This window comes from Ambystoma mexicanum, chromosome 5p, assembly GCF_040938575.1.
Source record: "Ambystoma mexicanum isolate Mex_15411 chromosome 5p, UKY_AmexF1_1, whole genome shotgun sequence".
Classification (NCBI taxonomy): domain Eukaryota; kingdom Metazoa; phylum Chordata; class Amphibia; order Caudata; family Ambystomatidae; genus Ambystoma; species Ambystoma mexicanum.
Genome location: NC_090930.1, coordinates 545,834,194 through 545,857,340, shown reverse-complemented (window position 1 = coordinate 545,857,340; position 23,147 = coordinate 545,834,194). Strand labels below are relative to the sequence as shown.

General features: G+C 48.2%; 1 protein-coding gene across 2 annotated transcripts in view; it reads right to left on the bottom strand.

Moving 5' to 3' along the window:
* Positions 1 to 23,147, bottom strand: part of ZDHHC9 (zinc finger DHHC-type palmitoyltransferase 9) — a 377,235-nt gene that overhangs the window by 30,578 nt on the left and 323,510 nt on the right. For both annotated transcript variants that reach the window (XM_069612973.1, XM_069612972.1), the window contains exons 8-9: positions 19,589 to 19,692; positions 2,537 to 2,624 (exon numbers count right to left, since the gene is read on the bottom strand). In XM_069612973.1, coding sequence (XP_069469074.1) covers positions 2,537 to 2,624; positions 19,589 to 19,692 — 192 coding nt within the window. The remainder of the gene's footprint in view (positions 1 to 2,536; positions 2,625 to 19,588; positions 19,693 to 23,147) is intronic.

Sequence of the window (23,147 nt, the reverse complement as noted above, 5' to 3'; positions counted from 1 at the left end):
TAACAGAGTGCAGCCAGCGGGTGGCTAAATGCCAGTAATCAGAGGGTGGTGCAGCAGGTGGCTCATAAGTGCAGAGAGAGGGGACTGTAGCGTTACAGATACAGACCACAAGTGCTGGGGGGCCAAGAGGCAGTGCAAGTTGCAACTGGATAGCCAGGGACCTGGGCCCAAGTTCAGAGGGTGGCCAGGTGACCAGTGCGTGGAACAGATGGGTCATCAGCAGGGGAGAGGAAGAGAAAGCGGAAGCGAAGAGGAAGGTCTTGAGTTGCTTCCAGAAACGAAGATGGTTCTGCTCAAGAGGCAGGGAGGCTGTTCCAGAGGGAAGGCTAAGCCGAAGAAAGATCTGCTCCCAACTCTGCTTGGAAAAGGGCTGACCCTCAGAGTTGGAGGCGGATGAGCGGAGAGCTCGAGAAGGGAGATATTTCAGTAGATAGAGTTGGAGGTAGTGCTGTCCCAGGCCCCAGAAAGCCTTGTGGACAATGCAGAGTCTTGAACTTGATCCTTGCCGCCACTGGGAGCCAATGGAGAGATTTCAGAGCTGGAGAGATGCAATCTCTGGGCTTTAGGCCAAGGACAAGTAGTCCTGTTCAGGATAGGTTGTAGAGGATGGAGAGTAGAGGCAGGAAGATTTAGGCTGTTTCAGTAGTCCATCCTTGAGAGGACCAGAGCTCTGGAGACAAGGAGCTTCTGGAAGAAAGTGAGGAAGGGAAGAATACCTCTGATCAGTGTGAGGGTATTCGTGTGAGGGTCACATTGAATTTGGACGCAAGGTTATCTTGCTTTAGTTTTATAGGAAGTGTCATTCATGTTAGGATAGGGAAAGTTCGGCCTTAATCTAAAACCCTTTATGGCTAACGTTGAGAATGATACCTCTGTGTCCACCTGTCATTTCTGACCCCTCAGTAGATTGATACTGCTTGGGTCTCACGCTCCTGCAACCCTTTAACTCATCTCCCTCTCTTAGGCTCCTCAGATCCCTGTTACCCTTGGATACGCTTAGGGTAGTCCTTCCCTGCTCCCCACTTGTTCTCATGGCTCTCGCCTACCCTCTGACTTGGGCAACCCAAGTACCTGCTGTGTTGCGGTGCTCGCTCCACTGAGGGTCCGCAGCTGCAGCGTTCTTCGCAGCTTGCTGCTTCCAACGGGTGGATGTTGGTTTTCGAGTTCTATCCGCCTTCTCTATTGCTCTTCGCTGGCTCTTGTACTCAGAGTGGAGCATCCATTCCTCCCTGGACTCAGTGTCAGTTAGCGGGCTTGGCGCCCACCATGTCCTGTACAGGGTCCCACCTCCAGGTTTGGTTCGCTCCACACAACCTTGGCTTCTCTGGCCTTGCACGTTTCCTTGTGTGGCATCTCAGACAGGTGCCTGCCTCCTTCAGCAGGTTCTACTGGTCTGCACGGCTCCACCCTTTGCCAATGCTCTACTGTCATGACACCAATGAAGCAGCTGCAGATATATGCTGTAACCCACACCATTTGGTCCACAATAAATTGATGCTTTGGTAACTGCAGGATACAAACCTGCTGACCAAATACCTACAGGCATTCATGAGAACACAAAAACAGTGGACCTCCCCTATGTAGTAGTGAAAGACCACAAAGCGTCATGCAATGGCAGAAAGTTGATAATGATCACAAGAGTTGCAGGTTAAGTGGCTGGGTACAAGCCATTTCCTGATGCGAGTTGCAGACCAATATGTGATCACCCATATCCCAGAGATAAACTGTGCCTCACCTTTAAAAATAGTGCAAAGTTTTACTCTTGATTCTACATGTTCATTATTGACACCCTCTTACCAGACTCAGTTTCCTGGTACTGGAATGCCCCATGCAAAAAGTGTAGGTTGATTAGACTCATCCCAACAGCAGAAAGGAAAATGCATAGAATGTGTGTACAGAAGGATAATTGCTAGCGCTGTACAGGTTCTCTGCTTCAAACTGACATTCAGGTCTTTTAAGCGTTTCAAAGGGTTCTTGCTCCTCTTTACTTGGAACACAAGGAGTAAATCCACAAACACATGCTTTGACATTGGTGCTAGAAATTTCAATAGCATTGTCAGAAGAATCAACATATTTACCTAGTTCCAAGATTTCTCCCACACTACTGCACTTAAACCTTCAAAACATCGCTGGCATAGGTACATCAATGAAAGGCAAGGTACACAGAGAAAAATATCAAAAAGGAACTGACAGACATCGGCCAGGAGGGAAGTTTGAAAATGCACAAACAGCACACTTAAGCATTTCTATTTTAGGGAAAATTCTCAAAAACAAAAGTGCATGTAAAAAAAACAATGCGAAAACGTACACTCCACAAAAATCTTCTACATTACATCAGAAACGGCAAATTGAAGTGACATTTCATGAACATTCTGCATGCAGGTATTCTGCAGACCACATTCATTCAATTACTAGCCCATAGGGATCTCTATCCACTTCCCAATCCCCACCCCTCGCTACTGGGTTTTCTAATGAAACCCCATCTCTCCCAGGCCAACCCCATTGCTGTGCACAGTAATGAGACAAGTTCACCTACCGAACTCTGTGGTGCAGTGCTGCTTTCCTGAGGAGTTGTCCCTTGAAGGAGCGTCTGGTCAGGTAAGATGCCCCTTCTATCCAGCATACTGAGAAACACAAATAAACAGGATGAATGGTAGCACATTTTGACTAACAATTAATAGATATATCATGCAAGTCATGAGCCAAAGAAATTAATTACACCTTTACAAATACATATCCAAAAACATGGCTAAAAAGTTTCAAGATACAATTTTTATACAATACATTTGTCATCTTACTTAAACTAAAAACATTCTACACACCATTATTTGCTGACAGAGATTGGACATCCTCTTTTTTTTCCTTTGACATTGAGTCACAAGACAAAAATATATAACAGAGTTGCTGATTCGACATTCCACTTTATAGCCAGAAAATGGTCATCGCAACAAAAGAGGACACAAAAGTTAAAGTGCTTAAGGCCAGTAACAAATTTCAAGTTGGAAACACAGAACTCCCATAACTCGAGGCATTTCATGCATTGGCCTCTTATACACATCATAACGCGTCCCAGGCTCAAATATGTTTACTCGTTGACACAGGCTCGAGTGAACAGTTTAGAGATGGAACTACTACAAAACTGGTCGTAACATCTCAAGTTCTAACTTCGGCATCTCATGGCATATTTGGTTTCCATATTTAAATTGAGCATCTAAGATGGTGACAGCTACTTACGACAATTTTCCCCTCACAAGGTTATCTTTTCCGTGGGATAGGAAGTGGATGTTACCATGCTAGCATTTAAAGCATTTACATCTACAAGCCCTAGATTTCTTTCTGCGAGAACAGCTTCAATCTTGCCCACGAGTCGCACAGTGGCAAATATAATTGGCTTTGTGCTGCCCCACATACAGCGTGCCCATGCAGCATGTCAATCAAGATTCGAAGCATTTCTGATATAAGCGCCAAGACAGGACTGTCTCTTTTGAAAAAGGGGAAATAGAGAAATAGATGCTGAAGGGTTTCTGTTTCATTGAGGTTTGTACAGAAACGACATGAGTGTTCAGGGTCACATGCACCATAACCGTGCCATTTTCCAATTCAAAAACCTGTATGGATCAAGTCAAGTTGAAATCTCATATAGGTAGCCCGGGCTTTGTTGCCAGGAAGACACAGGAGAACAGTTTTGCGGCCTCTGTGCATGTCTAAAATTGGCATAGTTTGTGAATGTAGCATACCCCGCAATGAGATCGGAGTTGCTAGTCCAAGAATTCAGATGGAAACGTTTTTTCACAAGCCCTGGACGCTCTATTATATCTAGCTTAGTAAGATTAAGAGAAAGAAGAACCTTATTCATGCGTGCCTGAAAAATGGAAATAGATGCAGGATGGTCGGCAATAAGCATTGCATAAAGATCCTCGTATAACGAGTTGGGTGGAGGAGACACCATCTTTGTGAAATTGTTGAACATTCGCCATTCGAATCTGTCTGCTAGGGGGTAAAGACCTAGTTCATGAATTAGAATGGAATTTGGGAGATAACACATTTCCACACTTTTCCTTGGATTTTGTTTAATGTGGGACCTAAGTCCATCAAACACAGGTCCAATTCATAAAGTAAAGTTGGCTCAACCTTCAACTGATGAAAATTAATCAGTGGAAGCAAAGAAAACTTGCAATAGCGATGAAGAATCAATTTCATCTGAGCTGTTAGCTGGACAAATTTGAGATTTAGTGATATTTGCCACTTATGAATTGAGAAACTGTTCGACAGTTGGTAACCCAAATATGTCATCTCTTCTCTTAATGGTTATTCGCTTTGCCTCAACGTACCAACTGAAACTAGGGCGCTTCCTCTTAGCTGTGAAGACAAGTATGTTTGATTTAGCTGAATTAATGGGCAAGTTATTAAGCAAGCAATACGGATAGTAGTAGTTTAGCTTGTTTTGCAGCCTCCTTGGCGACGACGTCGTCCTCCGGCCTTGCTGTAGGCCTCTTGCGACGAAGAACGGGCCGCTTGGTGGTACGACGTGCGTCTAGTAACGGTACTGAGAGGATGGTCTTCCTCTTGGCCTCCCGTCGTTGGTAGAGTAAACCTTCCTTCTTCTGTTCATCGGGACAAAGTTGGAAGAGCTCCGAAGCCCTGGCGATCATGGCATGAAAGGAGCCAATTTCGTCGGGGGCGGGGTAGGGGGGCTGGCATGAGGTGATGGGAGATCCGTCCCATCGTCACCACCGTCGTTGTCCGTCCCAGTTGTCGCCATCTCCATTCCCGTCTCATCCCTCGGTGGAGGGGAAGGAGGAGGCGACGGCTGGAAAGGAGGGGGTAGGGGGGATGATTTCGCCTCTGCTTGTTCGGCGGGCTTCCCGACGGTCCAGGCACCGCTGGATCGTCCGCTGGGGGTAAGGGCAACCTTGTCCTCATTTACGTACACAGGGCCTGGATAGCCATCAAGATTGCTCCTCAGTTCTGTGGCATAGGTTGCGACGGCTGAGGAGTAGAGTCCTCCGTCTACTCCACGGTTCGCGGCTCCTCGCCGGCTCCACCGTCGCTTTCCACGTCCACCTCGTCAGGATCCCTCCCGTAGGAACTGACTTCCTCGAACTTCTTGTCCAGGATCTTTGCAATGCCAGTCAACTCATCTGCAGAGGTGGTATCTGTGTCCGTTATGGCTCCCGTGCCCCCACCCCCTCTTTCTCCACCTGAGGTTTCATGGGGGTCTTATCGATAGGCTGAAAAGAGGATTCCCTCCGGGGTGGCAGGGAAACTCTAGGCCCGAAAGTCGCCTCCACTGGGATAGCCTCCACAGGCTTCGCCAGGGCCGCCACAACTCTTTCGATTGAGGCCTTAGCAGGGTGAATCAGGGCCTTCACGACTTTGGGCGAGGCCTTCACCTTGGGGGTGGTGGTGGGGGGGGGGGGAGGGTCACTGCCTCGCTCCCCCTCGGCTGCCACCGTCTGGATCGACCGGGGCTACCCCCGAAGCTTACCCAGGTTTTCCGACTTCCTCTTCACCGAGCCAGTGCGCTGGCTCGTGGTTGATGGCGTCGGTGACATCGGGCCCTACCTTGCAGCCAAGGAGCCCTAGCCATCGGCGCTCCCGGTGCCCGCGGACTCAGTTCTTTGCCTTTTCTTGGGCCCACGTCGCCGGAGCGCCCTCAAAGGTCTTAGAAGACCGCTCGGACTTCCTCTTCTTCTCACCTGCTGCTGGGCTCTTTCGCTCCAGCCAGTTGGTGAGTCGAGTACGACGATCCTTCATTGTCCGTTTGGACATATTCTTACAAAACGCACACTCCTTCTCCACGTGCGATTTGTCGTTGTGAAGGCAGTAGAGGCACCGACAGTGCTCATCTTCCTTGAAGACATTCTGTAATCCGCATCCAGGGCAGCTCCTGAACAGCTTGGATCCAGGCATCGTGTTTCCTTTGTCCTGGGCCATGTCCACAACGGGGTAGGCCTGAAGATCTTCTGGAATCCTCCAAGAAGCGAAAACTCGACGAAAATACACCCTTGAGGGGCGTCGAAAAATTCCAAAACGGGTCCCAGTTGATCAGAAGTAGAATCGGTGGAGCTTGAGGCTCGATTGACCAAAAAAATAAGAGTAAACTTTGGGAAAAAAACAAATACAAAAAAAAAAAAACACACTCTAGAAGGACCTTTCCAAAAAGAAATGGCGAAAAAAGAAGACTGGGACCCGTTTAAACAAAAGGGGCTCAAACCCCATCTTGAAAAACATGGCTCCTGTGATTTTTATTTACCGGTGTACGCGATCGGGAAAAATCATGGTAGTTTGTTGTAAAACCACTGCCACCAGCCATTTTGATAGGAAAGGGTGGCATTTGACTGCTACATGAGTTGCTAGACATAGGGGAATACTAGGTAACCCCTCCAGCACTCTATTGTAAGATAATTTATGCTGGCTCTAGGAATTTAAAAAGAATTTAAAAAGACTAGCAATGTCAATTTAACTTTACATTCTCTGGGAAACAGTTTATCTGAGAGAAGGTATTTAAACCTTGGGATAGCCTAAAAAGGCTTCACTGTGTCACTGCACCGAGGGTGCTGTGTAACACATGAAAAGATGATGCCTATGGAGTGGTCTTAAAACACCATAATCAAAGAACACGAGAGTAAAACATTTTTAGAATGCAGTTAGCAACAGCCTTCCCTTCCGAGACGGCGAGGGAGAGTTAAGGGGCTCTGGGGTTGAGGCCATTAATCAGCCACCTCGTCCCATTTGTGGTAGTTGTAACTGTCCAGCAATGTGGTATTATTGGCAACCCTTGCCTGGTAGGCTACCGAGGTTGCGACTCTCCTGCTGGAAGTATAGATCTTTTTACTCTCTTTGTCAGGAGATGCCTCTCACGAGGACAGATGTGTTCCTGTTCTTTTCCTCATGTTGGTGACAACCAATGTTTCTGTTTTTAACTGACCCGATGTAGAGGGGGGGTCAGAGGGTGCTGGATGGAAGACCTTTTCAATACGAGGGTTTACTGCCCATGTTAAGTTAGGGGTTACCAAAGAGGGTTGTATTGGCCTTTGAACAGAAAGGAGGATAGGGATAAATTGCGTAGCAGATTTACTGTCTCCTGAGATATTTTTGACAAAGTCTGGGTTTCCTGTGTGGCTGTTTGAAAATGTTCAGCTGCCCCTTGGAGAATATCATACTGCATTTGGTTGTTGACCGGTGAGTCGGCCACTGGTGGGTCTGGATGATCCGGCGACTGCATGAACGTCTTCATCATCAGAAAATTCTCCCTCTCCCATGTCCCCTTGGTCCTCAGTGTATGTGTCCTGGAAGCTCTGAGTGGAGTCATGAGGCCCTGTGTCCTGTAGAGGTGTGGCTGCCTGTACGAGCCCTCTTTGCAGGGGGTTAAATAAGTCCGGACCCACTAGCTAGTGGCGTGCTCTGGAGATTCTCTAAAACCTCTGGGTGGCTGTTGAAGTTGGCCAATAAGAACATGCATCTCATGACTATTTACTCTGCAGACCACTGGAAAGAACTTGGGGCAGCAGGTGGTGGAACAGCTGGAGTGGGATGAGTGGAAGCTGGCTCAGGTGCAGGGTGTTTCTTGTGCCTCATGGTTCCTGAAATGGTTTTCTCCCCTTGGTCACAGTCCCCTTTTGCTTAGACGACTTGCGGTCCTTGGACGTGATGTTTCGAAGTCCGACCTTTTTTAAGTAGGGTGTCTGGAACATGTTTTTCTAACGAGTTCAGACATTTTCAAGGTCCGAGGGGTCTTTGTAGGGGCCTTCGACGTGTCATTCAACTTTCGGTAATCGCCAACGGCACGGGCCGTCAGCGTGCGTGGATTTGGTAGATATGGACACAGTGTTGGAACTGGATTTTTCACTTGATTTTCAGGGCCTGTCGTGAGGAGAGCGCGATTGCCCAGAGGACAGGTAACTGGACCTCCCCCTCGACGCTGTGTGCTCCCTTGCGGTCGGTGTTGAAGTCGACTTGTGGTCGTGGGTTGTTTATTTTGTGTGGGTATGTTTGTCTGTGCTAGTGCCGCCAGGTGTCGTCCCCGTTAGAGCCGCCTGCCTGATGAGGTCGGGGACTTGCACGCGGGTAACCGATGGATCCTGTTCACCGTCGTAGTCACTAAAGATGCTGATGCTGTAATCACTGGAGGCACCTTCAACATTCTTGGCGGCTTCGGCCTGCATGGCGTGGTGGGCCCAGCGCTTTGTCTTTCGGTCCTTTAAGATTTTGGCCTTGAAGAGCTTGCAAGATTTGCAGTGGTCCTCATTATGGTCCGTTGGAAGACAAAGGTTGCACACCCGGTGCAAGTCCTTCCAGGGAAATTTTCGATTGCAAGAAGGACAAAATTTAAATGGTGTATTTTTCCATTTTGTGTGGGAAAGGCAGCTTGGCGGGTAAAGTCGGAAGAAGGGGAAAAATGCATTCTCTTAGGGAAATAAGAAATGTAACCACCCCCCACTCTCCCTACTGTGAGGGCTGAGGCCCGAAGTGGCCTTCCAAGGCTGTCTAGAAAAGTTAGTCAACGGCGAGTTCTGAAGATGATTAAGGTGGTCCTCAAAGCCAGTGCCGAAGATATTGTAGGGGAAACGGCAAACAAAGGACAGTGAGAGTAACTAGCTCTATTTTTTGTTAATAAAATGGCGATATGCCAGAATGAACTCTGCTTTCAGCGTCCGACCACGATGGCGGAAAAAAACTATCTGAGGGACCTCGACGCATGAAGCACCATGGGTACGGTAGACGTCACACTAGGGATAGTATTACAGGCATGCCCTGTCGACACCCCTTTAAGAGTTTCGAAAACAACAACTGTAATGCTCTGCAGCTTCCACTAGATGTCTGCCTATGCCTAGCATGTGATCTAAGCAGATTCCACAAGCCTCAGACATATCTCCAAAGCCTCTGCTGACTGAAAATAAACATCTGTAGGGGATTAGAGGTGTATCTTCTGCAAAGAAATTAGTCCCCCTCTGAATGATTTAAAGAAGAGTTCAGGATCTAAAGTATATCAAGGGTGCTTCGACTAATCAGTATACGGTTGTCCCTCTAAGTAGCAGCCCTACATACAATCTTGCGGGTATAACATTCATCTAGTTTTTCTTTTTGTTGAAAATTCAGTTTCATTAAAGTTTTGGGTTATGACATCAATAAAACAATACAACCACAAGAATAGACACAAATTCAATCAGAACCTTTCCTCCCTCTCCCTCCTCTCCTCACCCCTGCCTCTTCCGCCCCATGGGTCCTGGAATAACAGTTACAACAGGGGTCCAACACAGGTTGTTATGACACATTGCAAACAAAGGGTAGTCCGCATGCAGGCGCTCAAGACGTAGGGCCCGGCATTCCGGAATTGGGTCCTCCGCCCCGTCGGGCCTCTCCAATCCTTGAGGTAGGGTGCTCCGAGGCCGGTATTCAAGTCCAGCAGTCTATCTAAAGCGTTCCATCTCCCTCAAACCGCTCTCCCGTATTTGTCAAAGAAGGGGCGCCATAGGCCCTCAATATTAGTCTTCGATTCATCAATTAGACGGGTCAGGAATTCCATGTCATATATGGCGCGTAGTTTAGTAACCCACTCCCTCTCCCCCGGAGGTCGGGCTGCCTTCCATTTTTGGACCCAAAAACATCTGGCAGCGACTAACATGACCTGTAACATGTGGTCAAGTGCTACTTTCGAACCTCCCTGTACTTCGATGCCAAACGACATTAACCATGGGGATAGGGTTTTTTCAATTCCATCCACCTCCTTTATCCAGGACAGGACCTCGCTCCAATAGGTTTGCACCACGTGACATTTCCACCACATATGCACGCAGTCCCCCCCCCCCCCCCTTTCAGTGTGACATTTCCAGCAGTGTGCGTCATAGCCCTTCCTCATCCTGGCTATCCTCTGTAGGGGGTAATGCCATCTGTGGATCAGTTTCAGGGTCTGGTGGCGATATTGGGGTGCAGCTGTGGAGCGATTGGCTTGTCTGCAGATCTTGGTCCATCACCTGTCAGTGATGGGGGTATCTAGGTCTTTTTCCCCCCATTGTACCTGGGCGGGTGGGGGATCCTGTGGGGTGGAGAACAGCAAAAGGCTGTAAAGCCTCGATATTACACCTTTGGTTCCCCTATAGGTGATCAAACATTTCTCGAAGTCTGTTAGGTCCCTCCTAAGGGTGTCCCCCACCCATCTGTTTTCAGTAAGGACCCCCTTCAGTTGCAGATGTCGGAAAGGGGAGAGGTTGTTCAGACCCCAAAGCCTCCTTCAGGTCTCCCAGGGATATAAATGTTCCGTCCACCCAAAGCTGCCCTGCGCTGCTAAGACCCGTTTCATACCATTGTTGGAAGGCTAATGGTTCATCAATTCATCCATGAGTGAGGGAGCCCAGATACAGCTTAGGGGCGAGGGACACATTGTGAGCCATCTAAAGTAACCCCCCCTCTTTCCATATGGACCACAGTACCCCCATGACTGGGTGATTCAAAGTTCTCCTCGGGATGCATGCTTTGGGTACCAACAACCATTCGTCCAGTGTAACCGGGGAGAAAAGCACATTGTCCAACGCTACCCACTGTTTCTTTGGGACCATCACACAGTGATGCACCAAAATTCGTAGTTGAGACGCCTTCTAATATGTATCCAAGTCTGGGAAGGTAACTCCACCCTCATCTTTGGGCCTTGTCAATATATCATAAGCAATTCTATGGGCCTTTCCTACCCAGAGGTAGCGCAGGAGGGCCCTTCTAACCTTGAGAAGGAATGGCTTTGGTATTTGGGTCGGCAGAATTTGAAATAGATACAAGAATTTGGGGAAGATCACCATTTTAATTGAATTGAGGCGTGCCATCCGTGAGAGGCCATGTCTTGCCCAACGTTCCATGTCTCGTTTAATTGCTGACCACAGGGGTGGGAAGTTGGCGATGAAAAGATCGGCTAGGTTTGGCGGTATCTGGATCCCCAGGTGACAGAGTCCCTCAGCCTGTTTACAGAATGGGAGGTCTTCAATGTATTGCCTCTCTAACTCATTGAGCTGTCCCGCCATGAATGCGACTGACTTCCCTAGGTTTACCTTATAACCCGCGAGGGCCCCAAGCTGTTCAGTACCTCAGGGACAGATTGGGATAGGTTGGTGAGATAAAGCAACACATCAGCAAATAGGTTCATTTTACAGTTGTTTCCCCTATCTTAATACCTTTAATTCTTTTGTTCCCCCTAATCGCTATGGCCCAGGTTTCCATCACTAATGCATATTTGAGGGGGGGGGGGGGGATAAAGGGCACCCCTGCCTCGTGCTCCTTTCCAGTGGAAAGGTTACTGATTCACCACCGTTTACCGCCACCCTTGCTGAGGGGTTAGAATAAAGGGCGGCTATCCACCCTCGCCTCTTTGGCCCCATCCCCAGGGATGACAAAACCCCATCCATAAAGGCCCAACCCACCCTGTCGAACGCCTTCTCCGCGTCCAGGGATAGGAGAAGAGCACCCTCTGTTCTAACTTACCTTGAGCTTTATATGTGTATAGTTGTGCGCATGCTGTCGGCCCCCTGTCTGTTTAGCACAAAACCTACTTGGTCCGGGTTGCCCGCCCGATACCTTCGACCTGTCTGTCAGCTCTATTTTCCCTCAGGCTGTGTGCCAAAAGGGTCCCAACCTTGTCTCCCTTCTCGTAATATGTCTGCTTCGTGTACCTTATTTTTTTGACCACCTCTCCAATTAAGACTGTATGTAGGACTCGTCTTTTTTTCTCTCATTTCACCCAGGAGGTTTTCACGATCTAAATCCCCCCTTAGTGAGCTGTGCCCTCATGACCCGTAGGTCCTTGCAGAGTTTGGATTCTATTAGCGCCCTTTCCCGTTTCCTCCTCAATTCCTCCGCGATAAGGAGACCACGGCAGGTGGCCTTTGCCGCCTCCCAAACTGTGGCCATTGGCATTTCCCCTGTGTCGTTTGTTGTAAAGTAGGCTTCTTATTTTTTTCCGTAAGAATTCTTTAAACACCTGGTCTCTCATAAGGGTGTTGTTACAGAGCCACCTATATGACTTTGGGGCACCTTAAAGTCGCCAGTCCATGACGAGAAACTCAAGGTCCGACCAAGTAACTGACTCAACTGTCGGGTTTCCAATCTCCCCTCCTCCTTCCTCTGATACCAATAGTAAGTCAATTCTAGTATATGTTTGGTGCGAAGGGGTAGGTGGGGGAGGTGGTGGGGGCAGAACGTGTATCCCCGGGAGTATTCCAACTTATTTGTCATACACCTACCCAGTAGTATTCTTGTAGGAGGTCCCTCATGGCGGGGTTGTCCTTCGTGGGTTCCTTTGGCCCTGCACCTTTAGCAGACCACCAGTCTAGTTGGGGGTCTGCGATAAGGTTAAAATCTCCGCCCAGGATCACTGCACCCTCTGCCCATTCGTCCATGACCTTGAGTACCCTACGGATGAATTTGCCCTGACCAACATTGGGTGCGTACAGAGTGGCCAGTGTGACACGTGTACCCTGGGATAACCCCTTGATCCCAAGAAATCTACCTCCGAAGTCCCTTTTTGTCTCAACCTCGATGAGATGCATGGATTTTCCGAGGCGAATACCCATTCCCTCCTTCTTGGAGGATTTGTGTGAGGCCCAAAAGTTCCTTGCCATCTCCTTTCCTTTTATCGTCGACTCCGCCCCCCCTCCTGTAGTGTGTTTCTTGTAGGAAGAGGACTAGCAGTTTTTGTTTGCAGAACACGTTGCTCGTGAGAGAACGCTTGTTCCGTGAATTTAGGCCCTGAACGTTGAGCGTACCAATCCGGCCTTCAACCATGATCGTCGCTACCCATGTCCTGTAGAATTCCAGTGGTGTCCCCATTACCCTTATATCCCTCCCCATCCCTTGTTCCCTACTTCCCTTACCCATTTTGTAAGGCGTTCGTCTCCGTCACCCAACACACGTTGGGCTTAGTAAACGAACCACCAGGGATACTACCCTTAAGATACGCAACTTCTCAAGCCTCCCATCGGGTGCCTCCCCAACTTCATATCGTGCCCATTGAACAAAAACCCGCCAACTGGGGCAACACCCTAGGGCAACATGCGTTTCCCCCAATCTTAAAAACCCTCAGGGGATCATATAAGCAACTACAATACAGAGATTAGTCTTGTGACATTTACATTGTGTTCGAGGGTTCCTCCACGGCCCGCCGGAGGGTGCCTCGTTTTCTGGAATTTCAGAGTGCCTTTCACCTTGAGCTTCCGCTGAGTTAGGTCAGGGCTGTGTGGGGCTCGGCTGGGGTCCCTGACAGTTCCACTCTGATCTCTGGATGTTCCTGGGGGACCCCAACCAAATCATCAATGTCTCTCTGGATGACTTCTTCCGTTACGAGCTGGTGCCTCTCCCCTTGCGACTCAAACGCTAGGTGGAATGGGTGCCCCCAGCGATATCGGACCCCCTTCTCCTGTAGCCATCTGGTGATGGCCACACATTTTTTTCCCTCATCGGCAGTGTGAGGGCAGACAGATCCTGGTAGATTGCCACCTTGGAGTTTTCGTATAGTATGTCTCTCAAGGTCCTCGCCCTTTCCAGTATCATTGCTTTATCTCTATAGTAGTGGAGTCTCGCTAGCACCGAGCGCGGGCCTCTTCCACCTCCACCCGCCTGATGGACCCTGTCAATCAGGACTCTCTCTCCAGAGTCCGTTCCTAGGACAATTCTGATGTCTTGTACCTTGCCCTCTCGGCCCGCCTGGGTCTCCGCCTCTGGCAAGCCGAATATCCGCAGGTTGCTCCTTTTGCGGTTTTCCATGTCGGCGACCTTGAGGCTGAGTTCCTCCTCACGGCGCCGCATCTCTCTGAACCTCGCCTCCATCTGTTTCCAGGAGGTCGGTGGACACTTGATTATTTTCCACCCCCTCCATTGGGTCGTCCAACGTGGAGACCTTGGCCATGAGGTCGACCAACTTGGCTCCCATGTCGGTTCTCCTCCCCCTTATTTTGTCGAGGATCGTCTGAATGTTGCTCTGCATGGTGTTCATGTCCGGAGCCATGGTGGAGGGGGCTCCAGTTTCCATCTCTAGGTCTCCCGGCATGAATTGGTATTTCGCTAGGGTTTCTTTCCAACTCATGGGATGCCTCTCCCCCTAGACTTCTGTGGCTTCTTGGTGCACCCAGTGGTGTCTCCCCGGAACCAGAGCCTGCCCCCTGCCGCCCGGTCCGTGTGATCCGTTTCGTAATGGGCAAGTCCTTGAAGTCTATTCCACGTGCTTAGGGTTCCCACAGACCACTGGACTCCACTTTGCGGATGCCTCTGCGCTGTGCTCCTTCAGTCTTCCAGGCCTGATCACCAGTGGTGCCTCGAATTCGGGTCTGTGCTCGGGGGATGCTCCGGTGTCTTTTATATCGGTCTATTCGGGGTCCCGGGTGGTTCTTTGCTTACTTCCCAGAGTCCGGAATCAGAAGTCTACAATATGCCTCTTCAGTATGGTAAGGAGGGGCAGTGTCCCTGGGAAGTGGCCTGCATCACCTTTCCTGTGGTTTGCTGCTACTCACAGTTAGGCCACCATGGGTGTGTGGGTCCGGGTGGGGGTCTGCCGGGCTGGTGGTCCCCCCAGTGCTCACCTGGGTTCAGCAGTCTGCGACAGTGTCCAGGGCCGCTTCTTAGCAGCAGGGCGGGGTGGTGGAGCAGGACCCCCTCACCCCCTGCACTGGGGCTTCTTGTGTGGCCCCCAGTTCCTATGCCCCGTGTGTCACTTGGGCGGTCTCCCCAAGCGACCCTCGTCGCTGGGCGGGAGAAGGGAGGGTCCGGGCGCGCTCCAGCGTCGGCCCAGGACTGTAAGGGAGTCCGCTGGGAGGGAGGGTGGCAACATCCGTAGTTGTGGCTCCTCTCAGGGCTCTCTCGTACGCACTCCCATGTCCCCCGGGTATCTAGGGCGACCTCCTCGGACGTTCCATGGTATGTGGCCCAGCCGGGAGGTGGGGTGGGCTCGGGCGCTGGTGGGGACGAGGAGAGGGAGGCAGTGCCTCCGGAGCTCATGGGTTGCCAGGGCCCAGGTGTGTATCGAGCTTCACAACATCTCAGCCCGCCTCCCCTCTCAATGCCATCTCGGCTCCCGGAGGCAGAGCGCGGGCAGGTCCTCTTTGCGTGGTAACATTTTGTCGGAGTCTCCAGGGAGGCTCGACTCTGGCGCAGGGTGCCCCGGCAAGGTAGTCGTCAGCTGGGCGGGCAGCCCGGATGGAGCACTGAACTCCTCCCCTTCAGGGTGACGGGTCGCCTTGGGTTCCTTGGCTCGTGTTTGTCGCAGGGGCGGATGGGGGAGGGGGAGCACCAGATTCCCCCATCGAGTATCTCTGGGCTAGAGGCACCTCCAGATTCTGTTCGAGCATTCTTGGACTCCTCACCTGCTCCGAAATCCAATTTTCATCATTCGGAAAGGGCAACGTTCCTTTTATGGCATATCTCTGCATTAATCCCGGGGCCATACAGGGAGCTTGTGGATCAGGCTGCCATCTTGCCTGCGGCCCCTGGTGGCCTTCCCATCTAGCCTTTTAATCCATTCAGGGTTTTAGTGCAAATTATTTTCTGCCTGCACCCATGGATAGGGTGCTTGCATATTTCTTAAATGCCCAGCACACTCAGGGATACAGTGGGCAGTTTGTGAGGGTCCTCTGGCTCATCTCCAGCAATCCTCTGGCCTGCCAAGCCCTTCAGCCACCTACAGCATTTCAAGGAATAGGCACCTGCTCGAACCTTACAGAATCAGCCCTCTTCTCACGCAGATGGGGTTGGATCCTCGAGTTCCAGTCAATACCTGGCACTTCTTTAAAGCTCCCTGGTTCCAGGTTGCAGGTTATGCTTCAATCCAAAGTTTCATTATTTATATAGGCCTTCTGAGCCAGTAACCTCTCTGGGGTTTCCATACTTTTGGTTCCTTTGTAGCCTTTTAATTAAGGGTATTACTTGTCTCAGTTGATGCAGGTCCTTGGCCATCTGAGGACTAAAAAAAAAAAAAAGGATGTGCCATCATAGGTCCAGTCAGCAAGCATCCAAAAACATTTAATTCTATCAACATAGCTCCATAGCAGCTCTGCCAGCTCCAATGCTCAGTTTCTTCTGGGGTTCTGACAAGTAGCGGTGGGGATCAATCCTGACTTTCTATTACCAGACATAATTGTGCCACCAAGAAAAATCAAAACAAATAAAGCAATGGGTTCAAATCCTATATCAAAGAATATTAGTGACTAGTTGTTGGCTAAGATTTTAACCTTAGTGGTAAATCTGCCTCACTTGTGAGAACCCCAGAAAGTTTTGCTGGACTGGTAGATTATTTTTCCCTATACCTCAGTGAGTAATAACCATTTTCCACACTTTTATATCCTTTTACGCTTCTTGTCCCTTCTTGGATCTTCCCCTGTCCTCCAGGGTGGGAAATTCCTTTGTGTGATTTTTATCTTCAGCAAGACCTCGGTGAAGGTAGGAAGTGAGGGAGGAGTCCAAAGCTCTGCAGCATGTTGTTTTCCAGCCTGACTGCGAGAATCCAGTTCAAACTGGGAGGCTGGCTGTCCTGAAAGGACATCGGCCCCACCAAGTTTGAATGTTGCGCATCTGGTTGATTGTCCGATCTTGGAAGCTAAAGAGGTAGTCGACCACTGGACCTGAATCCGAAGATGAAGAAACTGCGGCTAAGATGATTTCCAGCAACCGGAGAGCCTGAGCTTGCTGTGTAAGAAGCGCCTGCGGTTGCCCTTCCTTCCGAGCGACCCGGGGACTCCAAAAAGGATGACCCCGACCAAGAGCCTGGTGAGATCAACTGAACTCAAGAAGACCTGCATTTTGAGCCATCCCACGTCATGCTGCAACCTTTGCAGGACTGCAATACCGCAATACCCTGGGATCTCGAGCCAGTGTGCAGTGCAGTCTTTTGAATGGAGCTGAAACTTTATTGGCATTCTGCAGGACCTCCAGAGACGTAAATAGAGTTTGAAAAGTCCTCTCAGAGTGCTGGACCTTGCAAGTGACGAGACTCCGAACGGCGATATTCAGTCTTATTCTTGCTCCTGAAAAGGGCACCAAAGTCACACAGCTGCATCCATCCGCAAAGAAACTCTTGCCTGGAGCCTTCTCCATTGAGCCCTGCAACAAAATCCCTTCCAAAGGCCTGTCTTCCATCTTCATGACGGAGGAATCATCAACTGGGTTTTTGGCTGCATATCCTGAAGTCTTCCTGCTGCAACTCCTTCCGTGCGGAGGGTACTGTATAGGCTCGGGCATTTACTTACCTTCAACCTATGTGATTTCTGTAAAGCTTTTGGGTTGTTTTCTGTGATTGGGAGTCCTCTGATCCAGCTCACCATGACCCACTGCTGGAATTCTCCAAGGCTGTGTTCTTTGAAGTCCCTGGACCCTAAGTAACTATAAAAAGTAAACTACTTACTTGTTTGTACATTCTTCCGCAGGAACTTTCTGCAACTGAACCCTACCTCACCCTGCCTACAGCTGGCACCTAGAGCACTAGAGTCCCTCTTCTGCCTCGGAGAGGACTCATGCAATAGACTAGGGAAGGGCTCGATAATAAAAGGATTCTGCCTTGAGAAATGTAACACGTGTTACAAGTGTACTTACTTGTGAAAGAGTTAGTTGGTAACTAACTCTGAGTGAGCAGTTCCAAAAGTACTTACTTACCTTTAATGTTTTCTGCCATTCTGAAAAGTATATGTAAAGTTATTTGACTCACCTATGAATTACCTGTGCCTCTTCCCAAAAGTTACTGTTTCCTTCAGTTACATATTTCTTCCAGAATATGAGTGCGTACGTTCACCAACTGGGTCTTGCTTCCCTGGCCTGCTGTGTAGCCTGTCTAAACTAAGCCTGCCTTGAGTTTTACTTACCTGGAATAACATCGAGTCATTCTTAAAGTGCAACATTGGGTTTTGCGTTCCCTGGTCTGTTTTACACAGACAGTCTTAGGATTATACCTACCTTTAAATTGCAGATAGCTCGTTTAAAAAGTATATGGGCTTTACTTATCTTGGTCTGCCTTGGGCCAGCCTAAAATAAGTTAGAAAGTTATTGCTTACCTTAATCTGTGATCCACTGTCCTGAAAAGCAACTGTAACAGTATATTACAGCATTAGGTTTTACTTGCCTAGAATATTTGTGTGCCATTCTTAAAGTGTTCTGTAGGCCTAGCGGACCTTGGTCTGCCTAGTGCAATCCTAAATGAGTGAAAATAGTTCTTGCTTACCTTAATCTATGTTCCACTGAGCTGAAAAGCAAATGCAATTGTATATTACACCCTAAGGTCTTACTCGCCTAGTATATTGGTGTCTTATCCTGAATGTGGTTATAGGTTTCCACTGTTCCTTGAATGAGTGTTCCACTACTCAGAAAAGTATACTTGCAGGTTGGTGTACTAAGTGATTTCTTAACTGAGTGTCATTGAACAACTGCTAGGGTCGAATACCCTTGTATTGCAGACACGTAATCATGGTGTTATCCCCCCCCCCCCCCACCTGAATAGGTGCGTCCTAGACTAAATGCGTTTGATGAGGTCTGACTTGCCTAGAAATACAGTTTTTTCGAAACAAGGTTTGTGCTTTTGTCTGTGTACCATTTATCTTGGTCTAACTTGTATTTATAATAAATCTATTTTTTTTTTTAATACTTCTGGTTGTCAGTGTTTCTGCTGAACCCTTAGTATACTACCAAGTTCTTTGTACCTTCCTACAGCCCTCTCTCACTCCTAAGAAAAGCCTGACTGTGCTGTCTACGCTATCGTTTTTCAAAGAAACGAGCTGGGGCAGATTTCTGTCTTTGACTGGGGCCTCCCTCTGGAACAGCCCCCCTGCCACTCTGAAACTTGAGCACCATCACCGGTACCGGAAGCACCTCAAGACCTTCCTCTTTTCTTCTGCCTTTGCTCCTCCTCTCCCCTGCGGACTTGTTCTATCTCGGCATTGTGCACTTGGTCACCCTCTGACTTTCGGGCCCAGGTACCTGCTCTCCCTGCCACCCACCGCACTGCCTCCTGGCAATCTGTTGCACTGAGGTCTGTATCTGTAAACCTACAGTCCCCCCAACCCTCTTCTTTAGGCACTTATCTGACACCTCAAACCTAGCACTTGCCATTTGCTGGCTGCACTACAACTGTTTTTCTGCTTTTATTATTTGTTATCCATCTTCTTCCCACCCCCATGCACTTCACCCCTTCCCTCTCCCCTGCACTTGTACATGCTCTATGTCACTGGGCCTAGTAAGATTGCGTTTTTTTTCCTCCCCAGTTACCCTCCCTTGCCTCGTCGCGGCCTGAAACACTTGTGTACAAGCACAATACAAATAAAATATCAATCAATACCATATACTCAGGTTGAACAGCCTTACTAAGAGTGGAGGTTTGTACTGTCTCAGTTGTATGGTTTCACTAAGCCCTTAGTTGGACTTCAGAAAAACTGTCCTAACACTAGTTTGTGAAGAACAAAAGCATCGCCAGGTTTTCCAGTGTGCGAATTTAGAAGAAAAGGAAGAGGTGACAGCACAATTTGAATTCAAAAGTAGCATTCAAAAGCAGATGGCAATTGTGCTGGTACAAGTGGTAGCAGAGCTGCTTCGAACATTGCAGAGTGAGGAAACATTAGATCACACAGAGACTCACCTGGGTTGCACTGGCCCACACAGCACTTCACAACAGTTTTTCAAGAGGTTTCCATGGCTGTAAGGATTCTGCACTCTGTTTTTACCCGTCCAGGATCCTTTAATCTAGAAAGAGGAGGCATTTTAAAGGTGAACATGAAAATAGTTCAAAAATGAATTTCAATTTAAAAATGGCAAAAGGATTTTCCAAAAACTATAAATGGAGGAGTAGTGTTTACACAGCAGTGGTAAGGTCATGCAAGGGTCACCGCTACACAGATAATTAATGAAGACCCAGCAAAGAATAACAACCTACTGATCAATTATCCACAAAAAGGGGCGGACAGCTATTAGGAGGCTACCCTAGTTCTAATGAACAGGAAACCCAGGTTTGCCAAAACCCAATCAAGGTACGTAGAAGCAGTGAAGCCTTATTCTGAGGGGGGTATGGGGCCCTCAATGAGTCCACACAGTAGAACACAAACATTCAATTTATACAGGCAAGTATAAAAATAGTTATTTATTATAGGCCTTCTGAACAAACTGGAAAATGAATGTTACATGTAATATACCCTAAACTGGATGTCACAGCTTGGTTGTAATCTCAAAGAACCCCTCTCTTCCAGAAGAAGTCTTCTTCTCGTGGATTGATGAGAGGAGGAAGCACCACAACCGTGCACAGGTAATGATCCAGCCAAAGGATCACGATTGCAAAACCAAGGGACTTCCAAAAGTTCACAAGTTGTCTTGTTCTTTTCTTAGCTAACTTTGACTGCTGTAACACTCCTACATTAGCTCGACACAGGAACTTAGCCGTGAGCGAAGAGCACTGCTGCACCATATTCTAGCTACATCTTTCCTCCTGGTTAATCGCCTTCTTCAGAGGGCCTCTTGCATCCATATATCACTTTTTTACCACTTGATCAGTCACTGAAGGACTCTCAAAGTTTCACAGCTAGAATTTGCCCAATGTGAATAACAGGCCTATGCAACTCAGCCATATTCATAACATTAGGCCCAAGAAGACCTTATATAAGATCTATATTCTTGGCTGCTGATTTTAACGTGTCCTTGGAAATTATTTCCCCGATACGCTTTCCCTCCTTGGCGATTATAGTCCAGCTTGTTATGCTCTGCTTTACATATAGTTCAGTTGCCTAGTTCCACTGTCCTCCTTCTCATAATACTCCTCTTTTGTATAATATTCTTTGTGTATAATATTGAGTTTCCTTTCCCTTTACTGTGGGTATTGTTGTCTAGGGTTGTTTTCTCTGTTTATTTAAATTTTTAGCAATTCATTCTTCTGTGTCAATGCTTTAAGTTCATACATTTCAGGTTTAACTTCACTGCTTGATGTCTACTGAGACGAGTTGTTGGTGTCGGGTAATGATTCCCTCTGGGCCTCCCGTTATTCCCTTTCTTCCAGTTACCTTCAAGCTGAGGAGAACCTCTTCAGGAGTCCTGTTAGTAGGGGATGTTCTTTTTTGCACCACTCCGTCTGTTTCTTTTGGTCAGTATTTTCTTCTTCCTTGCAGTGTCTCGGTCTCTGTGCCCAACCAGACATCCTACTGTTGTATGCTTGTGGTGGTTTGTGGACAGACTGTCCACCACGGATCCCTCATGGTTTCGCCACCACCTTTGTCCGGGCTCCTTCCCTGTCGGCTTCTACGTCTCGGGACTCGCCATGCCTCTGGCGTCTCGGGACTCGCCATGCCTCTGGCGTCTCGGGACTCGCCATGCCTCTGGCGTCCCGTCCCTCACTTTCCTGCAAGTTTCAAACTTGCTGGCTTGTTGGCTTCTGCTCACTCCACCTCCTGAGGTCTGGGCCTTCCTGTGCCTGCCTAGACCCTCCTCTCTCTCCATTACTCGGTGGACGCACATTATTTTACATACTCCTCCCAGTAAATTTGACATTTTGATTTAAAGGGACATGTGCCTTATTCATATTACAATAGCATTTCTTAAGTGTTTCTTCGTCCCCAGGCTTGATAGTTAAGTCAGATATGTTTGAGCATCCCATCACAGCGTGCACAGCTTGAGGGAGCCCCTCACAGGAACGGGAGTCCTTGTCCTCTAAAGGGGGTGGGAGGGGGCTAAGAGTCTCTGCCAATGAGGTCCCACTTGCCCCTATCTCTAGGGTGGGGATTGCGGAGCAGACTCGCCTCCTTAGCCTCTCAAGCGGGAGCTCCCCCGTGAGAAGGGACGAATTCCTCGATTCGTCACACTGCAAAAACAATTACCTTCGCAGAGTCTATTTTTATAGCATTTTTTGGGTGAACAATCTTATTACTGTCACTTACCCAGTCCTTTGCCCTCCGTAAAATTGAGCCAGGAAAACCTTATTAGATAATCCTTGATGTCTGTTATTCTCCTTCCATGCATAAATACAGGGAAGAAAGCACTGCCTTACACACACGACAATGGCTTGGTCAATTTAACATAGGACGATTTCCTTTAATTTCTACAGATTTGGTTTACAATCTTTCGCAGGAACTACATTACAAACTTTGGTTTAATTAGATATCAAACTTTTAATCAACGTTGGGTAACTGGTAGTTCTGATCAATTAAAGAGACGATAACCCCTCACAGCTAAGTGTGTAATCGCTAAACTCGGGTCTCCAGATTAGATTTTGAAGTGAGCATTTACAATTGTTTACAGTCTGGAGTAAAATTATTTTGTAGGCAGTAAATAAAGTCATTCATATTCCCAATGGGCTTAAACTCCAATATCTTCTTGTAATCCATAATCTTTGCACTTAGTAATTAAAGTAACTTAAAAGATGCAGTTTTAACTTCTGCTGCGTAGCTCTGCTGCAAACAATTATCCAAAACCATCTGTGGGTTGTTTCTTTTTTGCCCAGAGTGTTTTCAATCCCGTTTTTGTTGGTGTTGGCTATTTTTATGGAGTGACTTTTATGCCACTCATCTGTAGGGCTGCTGCAACTAAGACATTTTGCAAACGTGGTTTTTAAATGCTAAACTCTGGCAGCAGCTCAAACAGTCCCTAAACTACTCCCACAATAACATCCTTCTGCAATACATTAAAAGAGAGATGTTACATCGCAGAATTGTTTGACTGAAAAGGGGAGGTGGGGGACGGGGGGGGGGGTCCCACCGCTGTAGCCGCCTGGCATAGGTAGTGTTGCCATTCATAAAGGAGGAAACGTGGCATGCATTTATTTGTGGTGGGGCATCTCGTACCAACAGAGAGTAGCAAGGACACTGGAGATGGATTTTCAGAAGCAACCATGTTCACAGATTCCGAGATTATTCTAGTGAACAGAGACGAACACTAATGTCTGGTCAAACTATATGGGTAGTGTGAATGAACAGCAAGGCTTAGTTTTAGGAGGGGATGAGAATGGTGAATGGATCAGTTAAGCGCCCACGCAGAGCACTAGGACACCCCAACTATATGTTCAGCTTTGGGGATATTCAGTGCTGCTCCGAGTGCATTGTTCTGGATAACATCCATATTCAGAATGTGGATAGCAGTGGTGCCTGCAAAAAGGGCATTGCAATACTCAAACCTGGATCCTACAATGGCTCAGGCTATTGTGAGGCAGCTGTCAAGGGCCT